Source organism: Danio rerio, chromosome 4, assembly GCF_052040795.2.
Source record: "Danio rerio strain M-AB ecotype USA chromosome 4, GRCz13ab, whole genome shotgun sequence".
Taxonomy (NCBI): domain Eukaryota; kingdom Metazoa; phylum Chordata; class Actinopteri; order Cypriniformes; family Danionidae; genus Danio; species Danio rerio.
The window spans coordinates 8,075,948-8,101,356 of NC_141024.2; the positions used below are offsets into that span (position 1 = coordinate 8,075,948).

The window sequence follows — 25,409 nt, forward strand, 5'->3', positions numbered from 1 at the left end:
CACCTCCTAATTACCTTGCTATTTGTACTTTCGTTGGTGTGAGCCACACATCGAGGTGAGTTTCATACCCAGACCTCTGCCGTAACCTTGTCCACCGCAACCATATGTTCATCCACTAGCCCATCACGGCTTTCATGCTCCTTGGGCCACTTTGTCTGACTGAATCCCAGCAAGTGACAGTAAAGTAAGCAATAGTTAGGTTTGAACCCATGTCTTCTGTATGGCAGTCTAAGGCTCATCCACTGAGCCATGGGGCTTGACATCTGGCAAGGGTTGTTTTGTGAGCCAAATTAGAAAGAAATATTTGTCATACTTTGGTCATGATGAAAACAGTGATAAAGCCTCATTCTGATACGAGGGTTACTGTCCGGACTCAGTGGCTCAGTTCATAAAGTGTTGATCTTTAATCAAAGAGACCCGGGTTCAAACCTCACTATGGCTGATGTCCATCTTGACATCATTATGTTTATCAACAGCATCCGAACAGTTCAAACAGAGCAGTATGTGAACCCAATGATGAGTGATTAAACCACAAGTTCTCTGAGGAAGAGATTCATAAAGAGAGATGCGGGATGCGATCCTTCATACATCTGTATGGCAGGCAAACGCTCATCCACTGAGCCACTGGGTTTGACATTTGTTGACAGGTTTTCCGTGGGCCAAATTACAAAGAAATTTGCCAAACCTTGGTCGTGGTGAAATTAGTGATAAAGCCCCATTCAGATACCTACTTCACTGTCTAGACTCAGTGGCTCAAGTCATAAAGTGTGGAGCCTTAAACAAGGAGACCCGGGTTCAAACCTCACCATGACTAATGTTCAGCTGAGCTCATTTTATTCACCAAGAGCTCATGATCACTAGACTTTAAAGTAGAAAGTCACAGTGTTGCTGAGATGGAGTCATGGGTTTAAATCCCACTTCTATCAACCTCAATGCTGACGTTACAGTGCTTTCATACAAAACAGACACTCAACTTATGAACAGTAAGGTGAAATTAAGTGGATGAGTGAATAAACACAAGTTCTCTGAGGAAGAGACTCATAAAGACAAGAGTTCAATTCTGACTTATATATTGTTTTATTGAAACAGGTCAGCAGTGACATCAATTCCAGCAGGCATCCAGACATGAGATCAGTGGCTCTGTGGTAAGATCGCTGCCCCATGACTTTAATGATTGCTGGATCCATCCCAGCCGGATCTTTGCAATATGAGTGGACAGTAAGTGAGTTGTGCCTGGAGAGGTGGGGATACCAGTTCGGTCTCCCCCTGGAGCTTCCGGAGCCATGTCCAGCAGGGGTTATACTTCATTACTGCTGGAAAAAAATAAAATGTATATGTAATGAAAATCTTTGGACCTTCCTCACCCGTTTCGTTTACCATCATTTGCTTTCTAGAGGAGTGACCCTCCACAAAGTAACTGATGGTAACCAACGTAATTAGGGTAAGACAACACACAATCACACACATGATCTATATCACCTGTGCAGCAGCAGATGATCATCATCAGTACAGTCAGTGTTTGTCCACTCGTCTCTGCTTCTGCTCAACAGACTTACAGTCCACAACACTTCACTGATCCTGTAGAGTCGACACACAAACAAACACATTATTACACACACTGAATATCTGATCTAACAATAGACAAATAGACAAATATTACATATGTATCAAATATTGCGCCCTCCTGTGGAGATATTTCTGAATGACACATTTGCAAATCTGATGAGTTTAAAATGTTTGCCCTCGTGTGGTGATTTTAGTGAATGACACCTCTGCAAATCTAATTGAATGAATTAAAAGATTTTGCCCTCCAGTGGAAATGTTTCTGAATTACACCTTTGCAAAAATAACGAGTTAAAGTTATTCACCCCCTTGTGGCGATTTTTGTGAACTGGTTTGTTTCCATTTTGAAATAATCAATTTAAAACATTCGCCCTCCAGTGGTGATGTTTCTGAATAACGCCTTCGCAAATGTATTGAATTTAAAACATTTGACCTCCTGAACTGCAATTCTGCAATGCTAAAAGTTTCTCCCTCATGTGGAGATTTTAGTGAATTACACCAACTGCATGTTTGTAAAATTTTACAATTACATTTAGAGTTTCCGGGCTTCACGGAAGTCTTTGCATTTCTGACTTTTAGATTCAAGGCCTAGAAAGTACTCATAAACAAACATAGGTCTTTAAACGTACTTGAATTAAAGATAAAATTAAATTAGCTTTTGGTGTTATTTCAACAAATGTCATACTGCTGTCAAAAACAGACTTAAAAAAGAAGAAATTCACAATCTTATACAAGAACTATGACAAATAGCTCACACTGTATACATTCTAGTATATTACCAGATTCAAATTGAACATTCATTTTGTTTTCGGCTTAGTCCCTTTATTAATGAGGGGTCACCACAGTGTAATGAACCGCCAACTTATCCAGCATATGCTTTACACAGTGAATGTCCTTCCAGCAGCAACCCATCACTGGGAAACATCCACACACACTCATTAACACACATACACTACGGTCATTCTTAGCATGCCCAATTCACCTATACCACATCTCTTTGGACTTGTAGGGGAATCTGGAGCACCCGGAGGAAACCAACATGTGCAAACTCCACACAGAAATGCCAACTGACCCAGCCAAGGCTCGAACCAGCGACCTTCTTGCTGTGAGGTGAATGTGCTATCCACACCGCCCCTTGAATGAGAGGGGTCTGGATGCAGACCTGGTGCAGTGCAATCTGAGCTGCATCCAATGCTTTTTAATGTGCTCACCTAACCCCACCCGTCACAGTGACGTCACTCACTCCATTGAGTGCATTGTGTATAACATTGCATCGCCGAGTGATGCAATCTCAGCTTGCATCATGAAGGCTGCATCCAGATACTACTGCCTCGAATTGAACAACTTTTATAAACATTCTTTGAACACGACTTAAAGATGCACACGAACATTCAGATCATCATTACTCTGATATTTTTAATGTAAATAATGTGTGCAAATGTAAATAGTGTTGTGACAAATGCACCAAAGCCACTGAGAAAAACTTTAAAGTACTATAAAGGTAAAGTTGGTTTTATATTCGCACATTCAGACTTTCCCCTTAATGTTATAATTTCATAAAAGTATTTTTTGCAAACTCTAAATAAAGAAATCATATAAGGAGCCAATGACAATCAAATAAACAGTGTTAATGTTGTTTTCAAGTCATACTTGCATGCTAATTCGGATCGAATATTCAAAGTAGCATGGTAAACAATATAGAGACTTCTAAATGAACGAATGTCTGAATATAAAACCAACTTTGCCTCTATTAAAGTACTTACAGTAGCCCACCAGTATTTTTAGTAGGTCTATTACATAGGATTTTTGATTTGGAGAGAGTTACAATGCCCATTTGTTTAGAGCAACTAAACCACGTTGAGTAAAATGTGCATACCTCTATATTATATAATATTATTTATAAAACATTGAGCTGAGAAGCGGCCCATATATCCTTATGAGAAAACTGAAATAATCGAAAGGCGCAGTTCTCCATCCGCTCCACGAGGCGGCATCAGCGAGCTGCGCTGTCAGATTGACGTATTGACAGCATTTGATTACATTCATGCTGTTTTACCGGCGTAAAGTTGAGCTCCAGCAGATGACAGCTTAGTAACAGCCTCATAATGTCAGTCAACAGCACATATTACAACCCGACAGCGAACACAAGGTGCTCTAACGTGCAGAAACGAAGAGTAACGCGACTCACCTGTGACTTTCTTTCGGCGTGAAGAAGCGCTTGTGTGTAAAGTCCTGAGAGTAATGTAGTAAGTTTGTAGTGATGTTGTTGCAGTGTTTGTGTTCATTCATTGCTCTCTCGCTCTCCTCTGCAGCTGAATGACAGTGAGGGCGGATCTGCAGCAGCGAAGACACTCGTGTGTCAGTTGTGTTTCAGCTGCACAGCTTTCACCTGACACCTTTGTCCACATCCAGGCGGATTCAAAGCATCAGGAAAGGTATTTAGGAGCTCATATTACCAGAAGAGAGTCCAGAAGATGTGTTTGTTGTGCTGCCGGTCTGTCACATGTTGTGTTGGGGGAGGGTCTTGCTCTAGAAAGCATTTGATTGGACAGATTTGGTGTAGTGCAGGATGAGTCATCATCATTTTTATTCTGTGAAATAATACACAACTGTGTGAAGAAGACAATATTTATTTCCTAATATTGCTTTCTTGCCTTTGCAAGAACCAGTAATGATTTTTGGAACCAGAGAAATCTGTCAGGTTTGAAATGAAATATGTTCTGAAAATGAATATTAATAATAATAATAATAAATTATAATTATAAATAAATAATACTTATATAATAACTGACTAAAGTTGTATTTTTCCTAATAATGTATTTTTTTCAAAGTGTGTACAAAGTGAATTTCCTTAAATGAAAGAAACAAACACTCATTTGTGTGTCTGATAATGGTGTAGTGGTCAAAGCATGAAGCCTGAAATCCATCACCGCGTACCTGGGTTCAAATCCAATCTCAGCTATTACTTTTTACTGCTAATGCAATTTCTAGGGTTTTTTATTATTATTTATTTCAGTTTGTGCGTGATGCCTTCCTTGATATATTAATATAAATAAATTAAACACTTTCTTACATGCAAATTAAATATCCATCTTCAGTATCATGACTTTTATTGATTGGACAAAGGAGCAGAAACAGTTTATTGATGAGTTTAGCACAGAACAGTACTTTTGACATGTTATATAAACAGACAAAAGTGGAACTTTCAGATTAAGATGCGATGGTTTTTTACAGCACTAAACTACATGATACTGAAATGGTTTTGTTCCTGAGACTGAAACCTCCATCAAGACATTATAAAAAGGCAAGCTTTGGCCAGTGAAGAGAAAAGCGTTGTGGATGTGTCCGAGGACTGATATGCTGGAGAATAGGAAAGAAGGCAGAGTTCTAGCCATCGATTTTCAGATCCTTGGCCACCAGCATTGCAGTGACTGGATGCAGTGATCCACGGATCTCCTTAAAAGTCTTCACAGCTTCATCACTGTACTTGGAGAAGTTGTACACTTCCCTAAAACAACAGAGACAGAGAGATTAGAGGAGGTCAGGATGAAGACAAGAGGAGATTTGGACATGTAAAAACAGAAGTGCGACCGGTCGGAGTTAAAGAAATGTTTGATTGCTTGGTGCAGCGAGGAAATTACACAAAACCATGAAACATCCTGTTTTCTTTGTTTACCCATAAAGTGACACCATTTTGTGGTGATTTCTCAGTAGGGTTGTTGCAATACACTCATGGCTTGGTTTAGTATGCATTTCAATTCTGAACTCGTTATTTGACTTGGGCTGCATTTACACTGCAGATCTTGATGCTCAAATCTGATTTTTTTGATGACCTGCGTACATCTTCTTTTAAAGTGACTCATATACGATTGTCTGCATTTACACAGCACACGGACCAGGAAAAAAAAAGAGCTGGCACTAACTGGCTTATAATGGGGTATATGCCGAAGCATGCTAATAGGACTTTTAATTTGGCAGTAACCTGGGTTAAGCGCTTCCGGCAAATTGAATGCCAATGCAAAATCCGGTGCATTTAAGGTCTGTTTTCTTTAAAAAAAATCAGCGATCTCCACTAGCTGAGTGATATCCGAATTAAAGTGGGTCTCAGTTTGTACAAGAAGCACTGCATTAAATTACATTTCCCCCGCCATGTCTTTATAATATGAGCATTTATTTTACCCCAGTATATTCAATGGAGCTTCTGCATTAGCCTGCCGATTCTGACGGGCGCGTGCGAGTAAACAGCTTTTTGTCTCGTTTTACGCTTGAGCAACTAAATAAATGCTAAAGTTTATTTAACTGAGTGTATTTTAATGACATTACAACATCCATGCTGTATAAGGAACCGTATAAAATGAGAAAAAGTTTACAATGACAGGTCACCGGAAGTGTATCAGCATGGGAACAGCACTAGCTCGGCATATACCCTATAAAAGAGCGATCTTTTCTCCATTCCTGTATTTAATCTGTTCGCAGTGTTTACATTTTTTAAAATTCTTTCCGACAAGTTGTTTAACTAAAAAGTTAATGACAGATAGTTCTCATTTTACCATCTTCTTTTAATGCATTTAGACCAGTAGGCATCTTAATGTAATGTCCATGGCGTGATTTATGCACGTGATGCATGCAATAGATTTATATTAGTTTCTGACAGGATCGGGTTTCAAAAGCACGTCAATAATCAAGCGCACACTATTATCATCAGCTTAAGAAGTTTGTTATTTCAGATATAGACGCGCGGCAAGCGCAAGCAAGAAAGCGATTTGAGGCTAGCTCGTAAAAAAGTAAGGGGCACAGGGTTCTTCTTGGCTTTGTGGCTGTTGATCAAGACGACGACAAGGTTTGTTAGAGCTTGGGTCGACCATGGCTTGTTATTATATGCATATTTAATTACGCTGTATTCTGTAATAGGCTGCAATTACGCTGCGTGTGTGTTTTAAACATGGCAGGTCTTTTGTTTTCATTCTGGCTTGTTGCATAAGCGAATGACGTATCTCTGTAAATCAATAGCATTCAGCTGCGCTTCTAGCTTCGCCTTTTGGTACCCTTTCAAAAGGGTGCCGAAAAAGTGCTACAGTATGGTTCAGTTTGCCTTTTGACAGTGGAAACGGCCATAAAAGCGTACCGAACGTACCACTCAGTGGAAACGGGCCACTAGTTACGTGGTGGATATTGCACTCTCTCTCTCTCTCTCTCTCTCTCTCTCTCTCTCGTTAACATGTTCAAATACTTTTGCTAAATGACAATATAAAGCTTTTTTTAATCCTCGTGTGTGAGATTTAAGGTTTGGGACTCTGCTGAAGGCTGTTCAGAAATGACAGCATCAGACTTGACGTCATTCGCTTTGGGTTTTAACGATACCATGCTCGCATTGGCAGGTGAAAATCCAATCTTCCTGCACACTGCAGACACGAGCGAACGGATTCGATTCATACTGGATAAATTTCCACATATGAACAAGGCCTGAATCTGATTTGACTAAATCGGAATTTATGCGACTTTTTTCCTGCTTACACATACATGAGCCATACTGTATTCCCATCTGTGCCATGTGGGAGAAAAAATGAAATAAAAAAAACAAAACAGAATTGAGTCACTTGAAGCATGCCGTATAAATGCAGCCAAAGTCTCAGAATATTCATAAACATGAATAGCATATTATTATTGTTAAGACGTATATGGTAAAAAGTTAAATTAAATGTAGCTAAATTTAGTACGGACTATATGTGTCGATTTTATTATAATTTGATATGTCATGATGATGAACATGCAAAATATTAACATCATGACCACTTTAAAATAGGCTGATTATTTATTTATTGTTGAAGCTTTCAGAATGCGGATATAACAATCTGAAATAGAGGTAAAGTTGGTTTTATATTCAGACATTCTCCTTAATAGTGTGATTTCAGAAAAGTATTCATTGCAAACTCTAAAAAGGGAAATCATATTAGCAGCCGATGACTATCGAAGAACAACATTGTTCACAGTCAATTAGATCAGTGTGAATGTTGTTTTGAAGACAAAGACATACTTGCATGCTTATTCAGACTGAATATTCAAAGCAGCGTGGTAAACACTAGCTGTGTTTCCATCCAAAAATGCGAATAAACTTTTATGCGATAATCCAGTTTTGCGCATAAAGTTGTGCGAATGAAGCATCGTTTCCATCCAACGAGTCAAAGTGAACAAAACAGTCACTTCCTGATTAACTGGTGCCAAATATCAACAGTAAAAACTGCATTTGCTGCAGTAGGAGAAGCTGCATCAATCTTTTCTAAATGAATGCGCCTCAGAAGACAATCCTGACAAGCAGTGAGCGCACAGTGGCGTTTGAAGGTGTCAGACGCGGAGCACAGGCGCTCTTGATTCTGGAGGTCAATAATAATATAATAACTTTAATACTGAAACGGTAAGGCGTTTTATAATGACCAAAACAACATTTCAGATGTTTTATAATGTGCTCAGCCTGACGTTTTATCCATTCACACACATTTTAAGCATCACATGATCTCTTTTAACAAAATCACATGACCTTTTTTAATGCGCAAGCTGGAGTGTGCGGTAAATGTGTGTCCATTGCAGTTTATGCGCATCTTTTCTTATCGAATAAAAAGTTTATCTGACCCAGTTAGGCGCATAAGTTTTTTATGCGCATTATTAAAATGTATGCGCATCATGGTGTTTCCATCAACTGTTTTTTTTTTTATGCGCATTTGCAAAATAGGTGGATTGAAACATAGCTATGGCTAAATGAACGAATGTGCGAATATAAAACCAACTATACCTCAATCAATCTGAATACTATTAAAAAGGCATACTTAATACACAATTTATTTAACGTGTTTGATTTGGTACAGCGTCGCTTATTAGAAGCAAAATTCTGAGGGAGGCATTTTAGAGAATAAATTAGGCTTTTAAAGTTTAAAATTAAATATAAAGAATAGATTTATTTAAAATGAAATAAACAAATACAAAATATTTATAATAGAACTAAATGACCGTTTGATAAAACATATAGTAAATTAAATAGTTATCTAAAATATAATAATTTATATCTAATCTAGTTTTTAATATTGAAAAAAATGCATAATGATAATAATAGTAATATAAAAAACTAATTTGGATTTAAAAAGACTTTTTAAATGCATTTAAAAAGAAGAGTCATTTAGTCAGTAAAATTGATTTTACATTACAAAATTAAATAATAAAATAAATATAAAATAAATAATTTTTTATAAAAACAAAAAATTAGAAAATTTATTGTAGCATATTTATATATTGCATTATTATTATGCATGCATCATTATTTTCCTACATCTCAGATCAAATGAATGGACTTACGTAAAAAGTGGGCGAGTGAATTTCATTCTGCCCTGTTCGGTTGCCATTTTAAGTGCCAAAGGAACAGCTTCTTCCCATTGAGCCTTTACACAGATGCGCAACCACCTGCATGAATGCACAATTTAACAATTTTCATCATCATCAGATGCTGGAATATGCAATGATCAGATAGCTCAAAGAAATAGATCTGCTTATACCTGAAGCGAACCTCTGCATTTTTAATATTGTTCAGCTTGTAAACCTCCCCCATCTTCTTCACGTGGGACAGAGGAAGGGGATCCTGGTGCAAAGCAAAATGCAGAGGAAACAGACAGATCCATTTGAAGACTTACTTCTGCTTTCTTATTTCTTCAGCATCACACAGAAAGCATTGCATTAATGTTCTGAGGCATTGTCTTATAGCAAATTAATTCATTATCTAGAGTTATAACAATTTATTTAAAAAATGCATTTAGTATTTACATTATAAGATGAATAAAAATGCATTAAATATGCTTATTTTAATAATAATATAAATGTATGCAATTAATAATACAATAATAATATAATACAAATTTACATTTACAAATATTTTTCTTGAGTTGTCAGTAAATTAGATTTTTCATTTACAAATTAAATATTATAATAAATATTAATCAAATATAAATGTAGAATTTATACATTTATAAAATTAATTATTTATTTTAAACACTAAAAATGTGAAGAGTTCTTGTTTGTGCTATGCAGAATGTAGATTCATATTTGTATTCTAAATTAAATATGAAAATAAAAGCAATAAAATGAATTGCATTTAGTTTTTACTTCATAAAATGAATTATTAAAATAAATAAATTAAATAATTAAATATGTTAATAGTAATAATAATAATAATAATAATAATAATAACAATTTAAGCGTTTATTAATTCAATAAAAATAAATACAAATATACATTTAAAAAGATTTGAGTAAGTAAATATATATTTTTTAATTTGAATATTAGAATACAAATTTAATATAAATAATTTACTTTTAAACACAAAAAATTGGAAAAGTTCTTGAGTTTGGGTTATGCAGTATGTGAATTAATATTTATATTATAAATTAAATGTTAGAATACATGTTAATTAATTTAAATGCTTTCTTTTAAACCCCAAATGTTTTGTTTTTGCTATGCAGTATGTACATTTTTATTTGTATTTTAAATCAAATTTAACAATAAAAGCAATACAATAAATTAAATAAATATTAATTAGCAAAATTCCATTTAAAAAGGTGTAATACTGCCTGTATCTCTAAGATTTTAATAAATCATTCGAATGCAATTATATATATATATATATATATATATATATATATATATATATATATATATATATATATATATATATATATATATAAATATATATAAATTAAATATGGATTAAATAACATGAAAGAGTACAAGTAAATAGGTGTACATATAAATTAAAATGGGAAGAGTTCTTGCTTGTGCTATATATGTTGCACAATATTGTCAAAATATTTTTTTAAACGACATAAAAGCGCATACATTTACTGTACATTCAAAATGAGAACAGTTCTTGAGCTCATGCACAACTCATTCAGTACCTCTTGGAGCAGCAAAGCCATAAACTCAATAAGCTGAGGCGAGTTCAATTGCTTCACATCTGCCTCAGTGAAACTTGCGAGGTCAGCTTCCTTTGCCTAAAAATATACAGAGGAGGGAGAGGGCTAGGTGAGTGTATTCTGTAAAAAAACATTTAGTGTGATGCAGGAGAAAGTCTCACCTTCACCCATTTCTGACACAGAGAAGTGCAGGCGTCCGCCATAGTGGTGTCATACCTGCAGACAAAAAGCCCAAGTTTTTAAGTCATTTAAAACACACACACGCACACACACAATATGAAAACAAGTGCTCCAGTGCTCACTGTGGTCTGACGGGGGCCATTCCTGGAGTGTGCATCCATGCATTCCAGTCCACTTTATTCAAGATGTCCACCTGATAAAGAGCAAGCAAAATTTTACACAGTGCACGCTTTTTAAAAATATTTAGCAGCAAATGTATAATACACAAATAAAAATAAAAAGTAAATGAACAGTTTTCTGTATTTTGAAAATAATTATGCATTATGAGATTGATCTTTTCTCGGACAACTTTAGATGTTGAAAATCTTCTTTTTAAATGACTTTTATTGACATTTTTAATAGATTAAAGTGATATATTGTCTGGGTTGGTGATGCAAATTACTATACCATAACCTGGTAATAAACTACTACTACTTTTTTTTATTATTGTGCACACCTAATTCTCTATATATTCAGTCTTATACATTAGATTGCTTCAAACTACACGGTGCAAAAAGCACGGTCACACACAATTTATTCATATTGTCCCAATACAAAAAAAGTTAACACATTTAAGTGGTATGAACATAAAACAATTAAGTTGTCCCAAAAAAAAACATTAGAATTGTGCTGTTTCAACCTATTTTGAATGCATATTTTAAACAAGCTGCAAAATGTGTAATAAAAAAAATAAAAAAAATAAGAGTCACTTTTTTTTCTAAACTGCAGTTTTTAAATGCAATTAATAAGCGTAAATAAACAGGGACAAAAACAATAGTCATGAAAATACAGAGACTGTTAATCATTAGATATGTTTTACAGCGTGTGCATGCGTATTCCTACTTCAGAAAGCATTACCAGGCATCTTAGACACAAATAATTATGCGTGTATTATATATTTAAAGTATAAGTTCTCACCTTGTCTTTAAAGTAAGTGAACAGATAGTTCTTCCATTCCTCTGTTGTTACACTGCCGTAGGCAAACAGCTGAATGTAGGACTTCACAAATCCCATGAAAACCTCTAGAATTAAAGACAGGGAGATTTGTATTTCCGAAAGTTTTAAGTAAACATTTGAATGAAGCATCCTGAAGCATTGCATTCATCTCAAGACAAAAGAATTTCTCTAAATATATCTTAGCCTATACATTCATTATACTTTACTTAACCTGCCAGTTGTCCGAATAAATGTATGCTTAAATAAATGTAAACATGAAAACAAATAATGGAAGCCAGTGTGTATTTGTTTATTAATTTTATGGTTTTAACAGGGTTTCTGCAGGGTCTTAAAAAGTCTTAAATCTCAAAATCCAAATTTTAGGCCTTAAAAAAAAAAGTCTTAAATTTACTGAAATATTGTGTTGTGGGTCTTAAATCTTTTTAAACGGGTCTTAATTTTTCTTTGTTCATGTATTGCTACCAAATCTGGCCAAAACCTATACAATTACCAGCAATCATCTCAATACAACTTGAAGCTTTTTTATTTAAAAAGGTCATTTTTAACTCTATTTTATTTAATTATTTTCCTCACAATAACATTTGTTTAAAAGTTTTCCATGTATTTTCTGCTGAGGACATTGACCTGGACCTACTGTTGTGCATAGATTTAGTCTTTTTAAAACTTTTAAAACGTTTGTTCAATTTTTTATGTTAGGAGAAAAAAAAAAGTGTATAGATACAAGTAAAGCTTGCTTGTTTTTACACAATATTTAAAACATTTAGCTAGGAAATAAAATCTTAAATATTTAAATTGTTTATTATTAATGTATTATTGCTTTATTACATGTGTTAAATTAAAAAGACTTTTTGACAGGTCAAATAAAAATATTTTCCATCTGGGCCATTTGAAAAATTCCTCAGCCTTTAGCGCTTTAATTAGAGTCTAAAATTTCATTCATAATGGTCTTAAATTTAACTCTGTGAAACCTGCAGAAACCATGTTTTAATTTTCGCAAAATTGTTCTGATCTATAATAAAGCAACAACTGTAACTGAATTTTCTACAGTTGAGATCTTTGATATAAATCGTGCATTGTATATTTTAAAATAATTACACTTAAATGATAATTAATTCAAATTAAATAATACATAAATTAAACCAAGTCCTTTATTTGTGCAGCAAAATTACGAACATTTCAAACACTGCGCAACAGAAATGTTTTGATACCTGCAGTGTTTACACTCATTTAAAACAGTATTCAAAAGTTTAGTGTTTATACCTGGGCCTCCCATCAGTTCCTCCAGATGATAAAGCAGAGCAAATCCCTTCTCATAGGGCACTGAGGAAAAGGCTTCATCGGTGTCCACCTCATGCAGATTTGGGACCAGGTTTGTGAGGACATTATTTGCTCCAAACTGTTTCACCTACAAAGCAATATAACAATGACTTCGAATGGTATAATCAGACGTCACCAAATGAAGATTTTTGCATTCACACAGGGCGTCAGCATCAACGCTACCCATTCACTTTGAATGGATGATGTCAGGCGTTGCCGAACTGCATTGTGGATCCTTCGGCGCTGCTTCAGGGGCGTTGCTCGCTGCAGAAGTTGGGACTAGCTCAACTTTTCAAGCACCGACGGAAGCGTCAGCCAATCAGATCGCTGTATGCAAATACACCAGCTAGACAGTGGCCCATTGCTGACTGAATTTCATTGGCTGACACTGCTATTATGATCGTGTTAGCCCCAACTTCAGACACGCCTTCAGTCAATCATTGACTCTGAAGCCCAGTGTGAATGGGGCGTAAAGGTTATTGCTCACTGTATCCAAAATTTTCATATGTCATTTTGATGCATTTAAAAATAATTAAAAATACAACTGTATTCACACAAGTACAGTATATGCCCACATGTGCATGCAAACAAACTAGCACACACACACAAAAATGCATGGTCATACATGAATACACACACATGCATACACACACACACACACACACACACACACACACACACACACTCACACTCACACTCACACACACACTCACACACACACTCACACACACTCACACACACTCACACACACTCACACACACTCACACACACTCACACACACTCACACACACACACACACACACACACAACCACACACGTGCGCGTGCACGGTCACACATGAATACACAAACATGTACACATACCTGCACACACACAACACACACACACAAACAAACAATCACGGTCACACATAAATACTGTACACATACACACATGCAAATACACAAATGTACACACATACACACACACACACACACACACACACACACACATAAGCTTGCACACTCAAACACACACACGCACACAGACACAAAAAGTAAGTACTGTCCCATAACCAGAGTGTGGCGTGATGGTGCAATATTTGGGTCTGTGTTTCTAAAAGTGTTCATGTACTCCCTCCGCAATTAGAATCCATCATAAAACAATATTTTGTATCTGAATACGAACAAAAAAAAAAAACACATGCTAAAATTTCAGACTTCAGTGTGCAAAGACCTAATGGTTGCATAATCCAAAGTGCATACCTTCTTAAGCAACCTATTTTCTCCATCATGAGAGTTTGAGTCAGCAGATCAAAAAGACGCTCATGTGGGAAATCTGCATATGCATATTCAGAGAATGCATGATAATATTTCACTTACAGATTCATGAAGTTCTTTCCATCCTCCGATGCCTTTAAACTGCCTGAGCTGCTCACCCTCCATACACCTGGCTATCATTCTCTCGATATACACCGTATGACCTTCATTCAGCCTGCAGAGAAAGAGTTCAGCCAGAGCTTCATATATCAGAGAAAACAGAACATTTCTGGATTGTTTGAAGAATATAGAGGTGTGTGATATTGATGAAGCCTATTAGAATGTAGATGCAAATCACCAGTCAAGTCATGAGAGCTGAGTAAAAGTCAAATATTAGTTCAGACCAGATGATATATATATATTATACTATCAGAAATGTAATGTTGATTTTGTAAAAAAAAAAAAAAAAACATGTTCAGCAAAGAGGAAGTCAGTATTGCGCAAGTTATATTTTAGACACAATATTTCCATTAGAATTAAAGACCACAAAAAAACTGTAAACTTTCACTCTCTGAATGTGTGAAAGCATCTAGTAAAATGCAGAAGTCTTCAAACGCACAAAATAATGCATATAACGTATGATGAAAGGAAATTAGATGAACCAATACACTATATAGATTTAATTAAGTAACTTCAAGCAAAATATGTCAGCATGTTATATTATTATATAATATTGATTATTAAGTTTAGCAAACAAGAAGTCAAGTTGTGGTCACATTGCATTCTTCACCCCATTGAGTTCCATTCATATGCATGTGAATGCGACAGACTGGAAACGCAAGCTCGTGCGACAAGTTTTGCAGTTTGCAAAGTTCAAGCTTGGTGAACTCTGACCTGCTAAATCGCATCACGAGATTGCATGACATTGGTAGAAGATCAAAACATAACCTCTCTGTACAGAAATGTTAAATATGGACCAATAGCTTGCTTTCTTTAATGTCTAATCATCTTGTTTAAATCACGCCCCTTTTTACATCATACGACAGGATTTTGCATGCCCAAACTCTAGTGTGACTGCGGCATTAATACTGAGTAAGTGACATTTTAAACACAATATTTCTGTTAGAGTTGAAAGACCACAAATTTACCAATTAATCAATACATAAACAAATGACATTTTGTCAATATTGCACACTCCTCAAACAATCATTAAAACCAAAAGACGCCTCCTTTGCATATTCTGATATTAAATTAAGTATATATTAAATATTAAATAAAAGCTTAAAGAGTTGGACTGACCAGAAGTGCTCCCAAGTCCTGTTGGTCACCAGGTTTCCTGTCCAGCTGTGGGAAATCTCATGAGCAATGACCTGCAGAAAACCAAAAAGAATAAAATATTGTGCATATACAGCAGATACATGGTCTAAAACAAATATGCATTAGGTAAAAAAAAAAAAACATGTGACTTACACCAGCAAGAGATCTGTCTCCAGCCTGTAAATAGACACAATGATCATTTAAAAAAAATCTATATGCTAATTAACATAAAAAAAACAAAAAAACAACAACAATAAAAAAACTAATTCACACAAAATCAAAATTTACTAAATAAATATGCATTGCATTATACAGAAATAAATCGTGAAATATATAACACCCTTCAAAATTTTTCTGCTCACCAATGCTGCTCTAATTTGAAAACAAATATTGCAAAAGCAGCAATGTTCTGATATGTTAGTACAATTTTCAAATAAATATTTTAAATACATTTTAAGATGTAGTTAAGGCATTTTTATTGCATCTTTTTATTAACATTTAACTATTAATCACAAAACACTTGAAAACAAACCAACAGAGAATGCCCTTTTTAACAATGCTAAAAGAAAGACTAAATAAATGATATATAGTCATGCTTAAATATTTATTATAAATAAATGATAGTAATAATTAAAATGTATAATAATAAAAATAGTAATTAATATCTGTGATGCAATGCTACATTTTCAGAATCCCTTCTCTGCAGTGTCACGTGATCCTTCAGAAATGGCTGTATTAAGCTGGCTTGATGATCAAGAATTATTAGTTATGAAAGCAGAGTTAATTTTTAATACCAGACTAATATTTGTTGCTTTTTAACCTTCCCTGAATTCAGATGATTATTTGAAAATGTAAATTTCATAACACAAATAAATCTACTGTCACTTCTTATTTATTTAAACGCCTCTTTGCTGAATAATATATTTTCTTTCAAGATTAATGGGAAAAGGGAAGAAAATAAATGAAATGAAAATCAAACTGGCATCAAACTTTCAAACAATAGCGTGTAAACAGTTTTAACACCTAAAAACACCCGTGCAGTGTTGGTTAATAGCTGTTACTTCCACTTTTTGAATGTGTGAATGCATTTACTAAAGGAAGAAATCTTCAGAAGTACAAATGCACATAATATATGATGAAGGTGAAATTATATACGAACCAACACAGTTGGAGTGACAAATGTGAGGCAGGGGTTCTCCATGCCTCCATATGGGAAGGATGGAGGCAGAACCAGGACATCATACTGGCCCCAAACATATGGCCCTGCCAGACTCTCAGCCGTCTTTAACATGGTCTCAGTCTGATCAAGAGAAAGACTCGAGTTATCTTTCACACAAAATGCAAACTGTTTAGTTAGATGTATAAGAAAATAATGTGTTGATCACAATCTCTTCATGCATCTTGGGGGAAAAAAATCAAACTTAAAATCTCACCTCTGCAAACTCATATGCAGCTTCATCCACATATTCCTTCTCAGACCAAACTCTAGACCTTGGGCCGATTTCCCTGATTTTCAAAAACAGTGATTAATAATTATGCCTGCATAGAAATCTTGGTTCTCTTTATATCTGCTATAGATGTGTTTTGGGCAGGCTGACATACTGGTGGTTTTTGCACACTACTGGCTGGTGTGAATGTGATGAGTTTCTTTATTTTATTTTTTTTCAAAATATTTCTCACATTATTTGATTATTATATTGAACATGAACACAATTCATAATAATATTAATGATGATGATAAAAACATTTGCATGCGCACCACATTGCAAAACATAAAAGAAAAAACGTTTCCAATCATGCGAACAGTGAAGTTTACATCTTTAAATTTATTTTGCTGTGCGTTTTATTGGGTGGTTTCATTTTAATGTTTGTAATTATATATTTTTTCTTAAGCAAAAAATAAATAAGTAAATAAATTGTATTTTTTATTTAATTTACTTTTCTCAATTAATCAACTAACATCTTTACTCATTTGTTTAACCAAAAGTTTCTATTAATATAAATTATAATAAAAATAGTATATTTCACTTGTTTTTTATTTAAAAACATTCTTCCTTTTTTAAAACTTAATTTACCTTTTTATTCTAACATTTTATTTATACTGTGCCATTATCCTTAACATTTTTACTCTTTTTTTCCAACCAAATGTTTATAGTAATATAAATGAATTTTTTCACTTGTCTTTCTTTTTTTAAATTTAATTTAACTTTTTTCATTTGAACTTTATTCATACTGTGCCAGTATCCTTAATTGATGAACTAACATCTTTACTCATTTGTTTAACCAAATGTTTTATTAATCTAAATTATAATAAAAATGTGTATATTTCACTTGTTTTTTTATTTAAATACATTCTTATGTTTTAAAACTCAATTTAACTTTTTATTCTATCCTATTTATACTGTGCCACTATCCTTAACTGATCAATTAACATCTTTACTCGTTTTTTTCAACCAAATATTTTCAGTCATTTAAATGATATTAAAAGTTTGTATATACACTTGTTTTCTTTTATTTAAATTAATTGTCTTTCTTTTTTTTTTAACTTAATTTAACTTTTTTTATTTGAACTTCACTGTGCCATTATCCTTAATTGATGAACTAACATCTTTTTTTTTTCAAACAAATGTTTTCAATAATTTTAATTATTATAAAATGTAGTGCATTCACTTGTTTTTTATATACATTTTAAAGTACAAAATTACTATGCTGTTTCATTTTTACATAACTGTTTTGTTACATGCAACAATAATAAAATTATATTTTTATTTTTACTTTCCAATAAAATATTTAAATGTTTTTATAAAATGCACATTTGTCAATTTAAATCAGTCTGGTCGACAAACTAAAATCTTATATTTGACCAATAAAAATATTTACAAAAAAATATATAAAAAAAATCTACAATTTCAATAATACTAAAAATAACACTCATTGTGACAAATAAAGAAAGCACAACAGAAGGATCACCTGCTTTCCAAAGCACCAACTACAATGGCGATAAGGTAAGAAGGCATGGGGACCTGCAAGAAAGAAAATAACAAATGTCTTTCTGTTTTTTCAGATATGGATTTTTGACAGACAGATTCGTTGGAATCCAACAGAACGAGGACGAAACACTGACCGGCTGTCTGAAGCGATAGATGACTCTGCTGCTGTCACTTGGATCTGGTTCCTGCCCATCTCGCAATGCACTCATCAATGCCACCAGCTCTCTCGGGACAGAAACCTTACACAAGGTAAAAAACACCAGAGTTACCGGCAGAACAACTGTGTAGATTTTAATTAGCATGCCTTTGCTTTCACTTTAGATTACTTATCTTGGTGAGCACTTCTTTGCTGCTTCACTGAGAGTACAATTAGTACTTTGAGCTATTCGTGCATGTTACCTGGGCATAGTAAGTGTGCTTCACTGATGGAGTGTCCTGGCAAGGCACCATGGTCCTGCAATGAGTGGCCTGTTTTAAATAGAGGAGCTCAGAGTTAAAGGAAAACATCAAGAGAAAAATGAAAACAAATGTGCAATGGTTTAATGTTTGAGGGCAAAATTATTAGCCCTCCTGTGAAATATGCATTAATTTTCTCAACTGATTTCTGATATTTAATGAAGCAAGGAATTTTTCACAGTATGTCTGTTTTGTTTCTGGAGAAAGTCTTTTTTTTTTGGCTAAATAAAAGCAGTTTTTAATTTTTTAAAACCATTTTATGGTGAATATTATTAGTCCTGTTAAGAGATATCTAATATCTTGAAAAATATCTTCTCATGGCATTATGTCATCATGACAAATATAAAACTAATCAGTTATTAGAAATGAGTTATTAAAACTATTATGTGTAGAAATGTGTTGATAAAAATCTTTCCATTAAACAGAAATTGGGGAAATGTATAAAAAATTACAATTTCACAGGAGGGCTAATAGTTTTCACTTTAGCAGGTTGAGATTATGTATATCTGGAATAGATTTGTTTAACTTCATGCCTGGGGTTTTTGCTGGTTTTATAAAAACAAATGTCATTTTTGTTTGCTGTTTAGATGCAGTAAAAGCAAATATGTATATAAATAATAATAAAAACAAACATACAAACTTTTTAGTTCTCACAACAAATATTTACCCTCAGATTTCTTTAAAATCCAAGTCATAACCCTAAAAAAACAGGACGAAACTACTTAAGTTTTATTATTATTATTATTATTATTATTATAACAGCTCTGGGATGAGCTTTTTTAAATAAATGGTTTGAAATGAATGCTTATCCGATTCATCGATTAAACAAAAAAAAATAACAGACAGATTATTCGATAATTAAAATAATCGTTAGTTGCAGCCCTACAACATTTATTGCCCTGGGATTAGAGATCTTTTAATGCATTCATTTGCAGAATGTAGTAAATTAATGCAATTTAATGGCACACTTATTGTTTGTTCATCAATTGAAAACAGCTCTAAAAGTCAGGGGACTAAAAAAAACCCTAAAGACGTAATCTAACACTTAATAGTGAGAAGTCTCAAATGGTTTACTTTCGCTGCTCGTCTACCAATAACAAAGTCCGATGGGTTGTGAAACACAGCAGCTCTTGATAGACAGCTTCTTACAGAGAGTTTGTGATAAACTTGTGAAGCAGAACAACTGTGCAACACTGTGGTTTGTATTGCAAGACTGCAGAAAAGATTATACTTTTAGGGAAATTGCAGCCGTTCAGTTGGTGGTAGATGGTGATGAAAATACCTGGCATTGGCTGAAAAGGTATGGATGTTTTTTCCCAGCAGTCTGTTTGGGTGTTAACCATTGAAGAGCAGTGGCAGTAGGAGACGTCTCATATTCGATCTCCACAATCACATGCTGACCGCTAAAACACACACACAGATGAAGTTGATATAACTTTAAACAAATGGAAAATTAAGCACTCAAATTAAAGGGATAGTTCACCCACAAATTATAATTCTCTCATCATTTATTATTTGATTATAATAATATGATACGTCAGACTTATTATATATATATATATATATATATATATATATATATATATATATATATATATATATATATATATATTAATTTTATTCAAACTTACCAAAAAATGGAATATGACTTTAATAATTAGCAAATAAAGCCCTGTTTTTGGCCCAAGTATTAATTTCCTACTGAGAAACTGGTGCAAATCATCTAGAAAAATGATTCAGGAAGTTGCTTCATCTAGAAAAACAACTGTAGCTCCTTTGTCCTACATAATACATTATTTTAAGTGACTTCACACAAGACATTTTAACTAAAAATGCTGTCAACTTATTATATATTTAGTTTAATACAGGGTGTTTAAGTGCACAGAATAGATTCTGTGAGATGAACCAAAATCCTTTTGATCAAACTTTGGCTGTTTTTTCCCTCTCTTTTTGCACATTAGAGAATTTAATCATAAATAATTTTAAAATAATAAATAATAATTTCTCAAATAAATAAATAAATAAAAATAAATAAATAAATACAATTTAATTCCTTAAAAGGAGGAACCAAAAATATATTTCTTACATTTAAACTAAATACACTAAATTGCATAGTTTTTTTGTCTATTTAAGAAACTTGTGACTATTTAATGGAAAGATCACCATTTCATAATAATAACAACTTCATAAATCAATGAGAGACAATATAAAAAACACTTCTTAACATTAAAATCAACATTAAAAACATGATTTTTTTTATGTCCATATATGACAAGAAACTTCATGGAGAGAAAACTAAAAGATCCTTCAAACTACTCTCAATATAAAATCCTTTGTTTGGTAGTCTTTACAATTTCACATTCAAACGAAATATTTTTATAATGAGAGAGGCTTCAGCTTTTTATATTAAAAAGTATTTATTTTTACAACTTTTTTTTTTCTTTTTGAGAAACTCCTCACGTTAGATTTATTCAGATTTAGCTCACTGGATTGGAATTAGTGTTGTTCTGAAAGTATTTATCAGTCTATGTTGTGTCTCAAGGCACATTCACATTGGCAGTGAATTAATTGCATATCAGAAAAAACTGAAATGCTTGAGAAAGAAAACAAACATCTCTTCAGAAACAATAAGTCTGCATCAGTACCGTGAGAGTTCAAAAGGCAGGGTGATTTCCAAAGGGGATCCCTTAAATTTATGCTTGGCTCCAAGTTCAAACTTTGCAGCTTGGCCATTCGCAGACACCTTAGAGATCTTCAGGTCCTTAGAGTCCAGGGTCTACAAAAAGAGAAACTGAATTTTAATAACAAACTACCTGCTGTCTCCTTGCATAATACTAAAATTACATGACTTTGACCTATATTATATTATATTATATTATATTATATTATATTATATTATATTATATTATTAATTTTCTTACCGGCTTAGTCCCTTTATTAATCAGGGGTCAACACAGCGGAATGAACCGCAAACATATCCAGCATATGTTTTACGCAGAGGATGCCCTTCCAGCTGCGACCCATCACTGGGAAACACCCATACACTTCCATTTACACACACACACTACGGACAATTTAGCCAATCCAATTCACCTACAGCACATGTCTTTGGACTTGTGGGGGAAACCGAAGCACCTGGAGGAAAACCACACCAACACGGGGACAAACTCCACACAGAAATGCCATCTGGCCAAGCCGAGGCTCGAACCAGCAACCTTCTTGCTGTGAGGCGAGAGCGCTACCCAATGTGCCACCATGCTGCCTATATAATATTATATTATCTTTATTAACTGTAAAAAAAATGATGACACAAAGTCATGACATTAAAATAAGTTGCAGTAACATAAAAATATTCACGTTAAAATGGTTGCAACAATTTTTTTGTTATACAAGGTTTAACTTAACATTTTTAGTCACTTTGACTGATGATCACTAGAAATTATATAAGAGATCACTCGACATTTTCACTTGATTTACCTTAAAAATGTAAGGCGGTAAGATTTTTTAGTGTTGGGTAAGTTACTTTTCACAAATTATGTCAATAAAATTGTATTTAAATTACTTTTCTAATTATTTCCAGAAAGATTTTTTTTATATTATTTATTTATTTATTTTTACGTCAATTTGTGATATATTATTTACAGGATATACAAGACTTGTTTTATTTAAGAAGAGATATAAATCTGCTTATTTTCCCCTTATGAAGAACATTGAAAATATATTTTTTTTTTTCCAAAGTGCAAGTTATCCATTAGTTTACAATATTTACATAATATACATTTGCATTATTTTTAAGAAGCTTCTGCAGTTAGTTACAAGTAAAACATTCATTAGTTGACAAACTGAGTTAATATTCAAAATAGATAAATAACAAAAGAACACAACTACTCTAAAATTATAATTACTCAGCTTCTCTGAATTTATACTGTATTGGCATTAAATCGATTCTTAATTGCATGTACAGTTGTCATCACAAATTATTCTTCAAAATAAATGAGCAGTTTCAGCGTTATGGATGTGACATTTGCAGTAAAAACTCAAAACATAATTTCACATAGAAAGTATGTTACCATTATATTTAAACATCAGTTTATATTTTCCAGAACAACTGACCAGAGTTATAGGACCAGAAAAATATCAATCTGTAAACATGTTTTGTACTTTAAATTAGGAAAATAAACATGCGTTAAGGATGTGACAAAAAAAAGTCTGCAGGTTTACAGTATACAACATACTTTGAAGAAATTCTGTGAATTAAACTGCACAATCCAAAAGAAACAATAATAATCAAAAGGATAAGAGTTGGCTCTCTATAAAACATCAATGATTGGGTTTATTTTATTTAACATTTTTACTTTTATGAGGAAAAAGTGTCGTTATGGATGTGACGTCTCTCCGTCATGGATGTGACAGATGTAAAATTGCCACTTGTATGACTTTGGTAAATCAAATAGAATAGTTTGAAAACATTGACATATGCATTGTTGAGTATTTCTTAAGATAGAGGTAAAGTTGGTTTTATATTCACACACTAGTTTATTTAGAAGTCTCTATATTGTTTACCATGCTACTTTGAATATTCAGTTGAAATTAGCATGCAAGTGTGACTTGAAAACAACATTAACACTGTTTATTTGACTGTGAACAATGTTGTACTTTAATAGTCATTGGCTGCTAATATGATTTCACTATTTAGAGTTTGCAAATAATACTTTTATGAAATTATATTATTAAAGGGAAAGTCTGAATGTGCAAATATAAAACCAACTTTACCTCTATTTTCTTAAGTACTGTAAAATACTTGCTAACCCAAAAAACCCAGAAACGACTTCCGTATTTTTGTGAAAACTTAATTTTTTTATGACAAGGTTGACATTTGCACGCAATTACTCATATACTACTCTGCGTGCCTGAATTGATTTATATACAACTGTTTAATGTATATACAGTATTTAATGCAAGTATATTTAGGTAACTCCAATTAAATAATCTAAAAGTGACATGCAATCCCTTACTTTTCCAGCAGAAATATAATTATAGTAATTAGTTACTTGGTAAATACTTACACCCAACAAATTATAACTAAACAAACTTTACATTTATCTGAGAGCTTCAGTCAAATCTGTTAAACTCAGGTAAAAAAGTCCATCAATATAATCTGGCAGATGCTAAACTCAAAGTTCAGGTGCAGTAAAACCACAGTACGTGACTAATAAACCCCATTAATGACGATAAAGATGCAATATAACAATCAAATCACTGCTCGTGCTGTTGCAAAAAGATGATGGTCATATTAAAGTATCAGATTCATAAACAATACAAAACGAAAACCCTCCAGGTCATCATATTACACTGCTGATATTATCATTACAGTATCACATTCGTGTAAATAAGTAACACGATCCTGATCAATCTAGCATTACTAGTATGATTGACTAGGCTATTTCTAAATAATCAACTCTAGCGATCTTAATTTGACTATTACTCAACTTAATTAGATTCTAACACCTTATCAAAGTGACAAATATATCATAAAAGCATACAGTGCATTGGATCGTACTCATTCAATATGTGTACTTGAGATGTATTGATTAAGGCAAGCAAACACGATGACAGCTTTTGATAAATCCGATGAAAAAAAACTGTACCAGAGAAGAGAATTTATCCTCCAGGACCTCCACAGTCAGGGCGACTTTCCCTTTGAGCACATGCCTGTCAAAGTCGACATGGTAAATGAGGTTTAAGTGCTTGGTAGAGCACTTGGAGAGCGAGGAGAAGGAGCTAGGGTCTGAAACTGGAGTCATGGTTGAGCAGAGAGCACTCGGCTCGCGCTGCGAATGGATTTTAACCTACATGCATGTCACGTGACGCCGGCAGGGTGAAAGGCATCATGGGAGTTGTAGTTGTGCTTTCTTCTAAGTGAGAACGATGAGTTGTTACCGTCCTCTGGTGGCTGAGGGTGTTTGTGCATGTTTAAAACCTAAACAGCGGAGCTCATGTAGTATGTTGGGATTTTGAGCATCAAAAAAGAGTGCATTACAGATTTTTATTCTTATAAACATTTGTTTTCTATTCTGAGTAAAATATTATGACCTATAGGTAGGCCCACATAGAATCTGTTTAGTTTATTTAAGTTTATTTATTTGAGTAAATGTGTGTAAATCGATATTTATTTAGTTTTTAAACTAATTACAGTAATGCTATTGGCTAATATGCAAATGTCGATCTTATTAACGTACAATGCAGTTTGTGAAGTAATATTTTCTGTCTTTTAGTTGATATATTATATGAGAGACTTGCTTTGTTTACCAAATAAAGTGGATCTAATTGGATTTGCATTTTAAACATTGAATAAAAGTTAAAAAATATTTTTTTATTTCATATATTAAGGTTTTAGTTAT

At 33.4% G+C, this 25,409-nt stretch overlaps 2 protein-coding genes and 1 long non-coding RNA gene across 10 annotated transcripts in view; 1 reads left to right on the forward strand and 2 right to left on the reverse strand.

Moving 5' to 3' along the window:
- The window catches only part of LOC147844627 (uncharacterized), a 29,479-nt gene extending 10,678 nt beyond the window's left edge, over window positions 1-18,801 (forward strand). For 3 of the 6 annotated variants that reach the window (XR_015942211.1, XR_015942212.1, XR_015942213.1), the window contains 3 exons: window positions 1,090-2,673; window positions 3,876-3,998; window positions 18,627-18,801. The gene's annotated coding sequence lies outside the window, so the exon portion shown is untranslated. Of the gene's footprint in view, window positions 1-1,089; window positions 2,674-3,526; window positions 3,784-3,875; window positions 3,999-18,626 lie in introns of those variants that run through there. The other 3 variants (XR_015942215.1, XR_015482651.2, XR_015942214.1) reach the window with 3 other exon arrangements.
- LOC108183364 (uncharacterized) lies at window positions 1,059-4,071 on the reverse strand. Of its 2 annotated transcripts, none has more exons than XR_015482676.2 (3): window positions 3,752-4,071; window positions 1,480-1,578; window positions 1,059-1,310 (listed from the first exon to the last, which is right to left on the reverse strand). It is a non-coding gene; the product is annotated as an uncharacterized LOC108183364 (long non-coding RNA). The 2 variants fall into 2 exon arrangements; XR_015482677.2 differs by having other exon boundaries at window positions 1,059-1,313.
- On the reverse strand, window positions 4,657-24,827 carry lta4h (leukotriene A4 hydrolase). Of its 2 annotated transcripts, none has more exons than XR_015942050.1 (19): window positions 24,657-24,827; window positions 21,654-21,784; window positions 20,291-20,411; window positions 18,952-19,020; window positions 18,687-18,791; window positions 18,533-18,585; window positions 16,996-17,068; window positions 16,722-16,862; window positions 15,716-15,739; window positions 15,545-15,615; window positions 14,039-14,480; window positions 12,951-13,599; window positions 11,652-11,755; window positions 10,817-10,887; window positions 10,676-10,730; window positions 10,497-10,592; window positions 9,105-9,187; window positions 8,908-9,012; window positions 4,657-5,071 (listed from the first exon to the last, which is right to left on the reverse strand). XR_015942050.1 is itself a non-coding variant. In NM_213286.1 (19 exon segments), coding segments are annotated over 19 exon segments (1,836 nt in total). In that variant the 5' UTR covers window position 24,813; the 3' UTR covers window positions 4,676-4,950.
- Window positions 24,828-25,409: the final 582 nt, after the last annotated feature.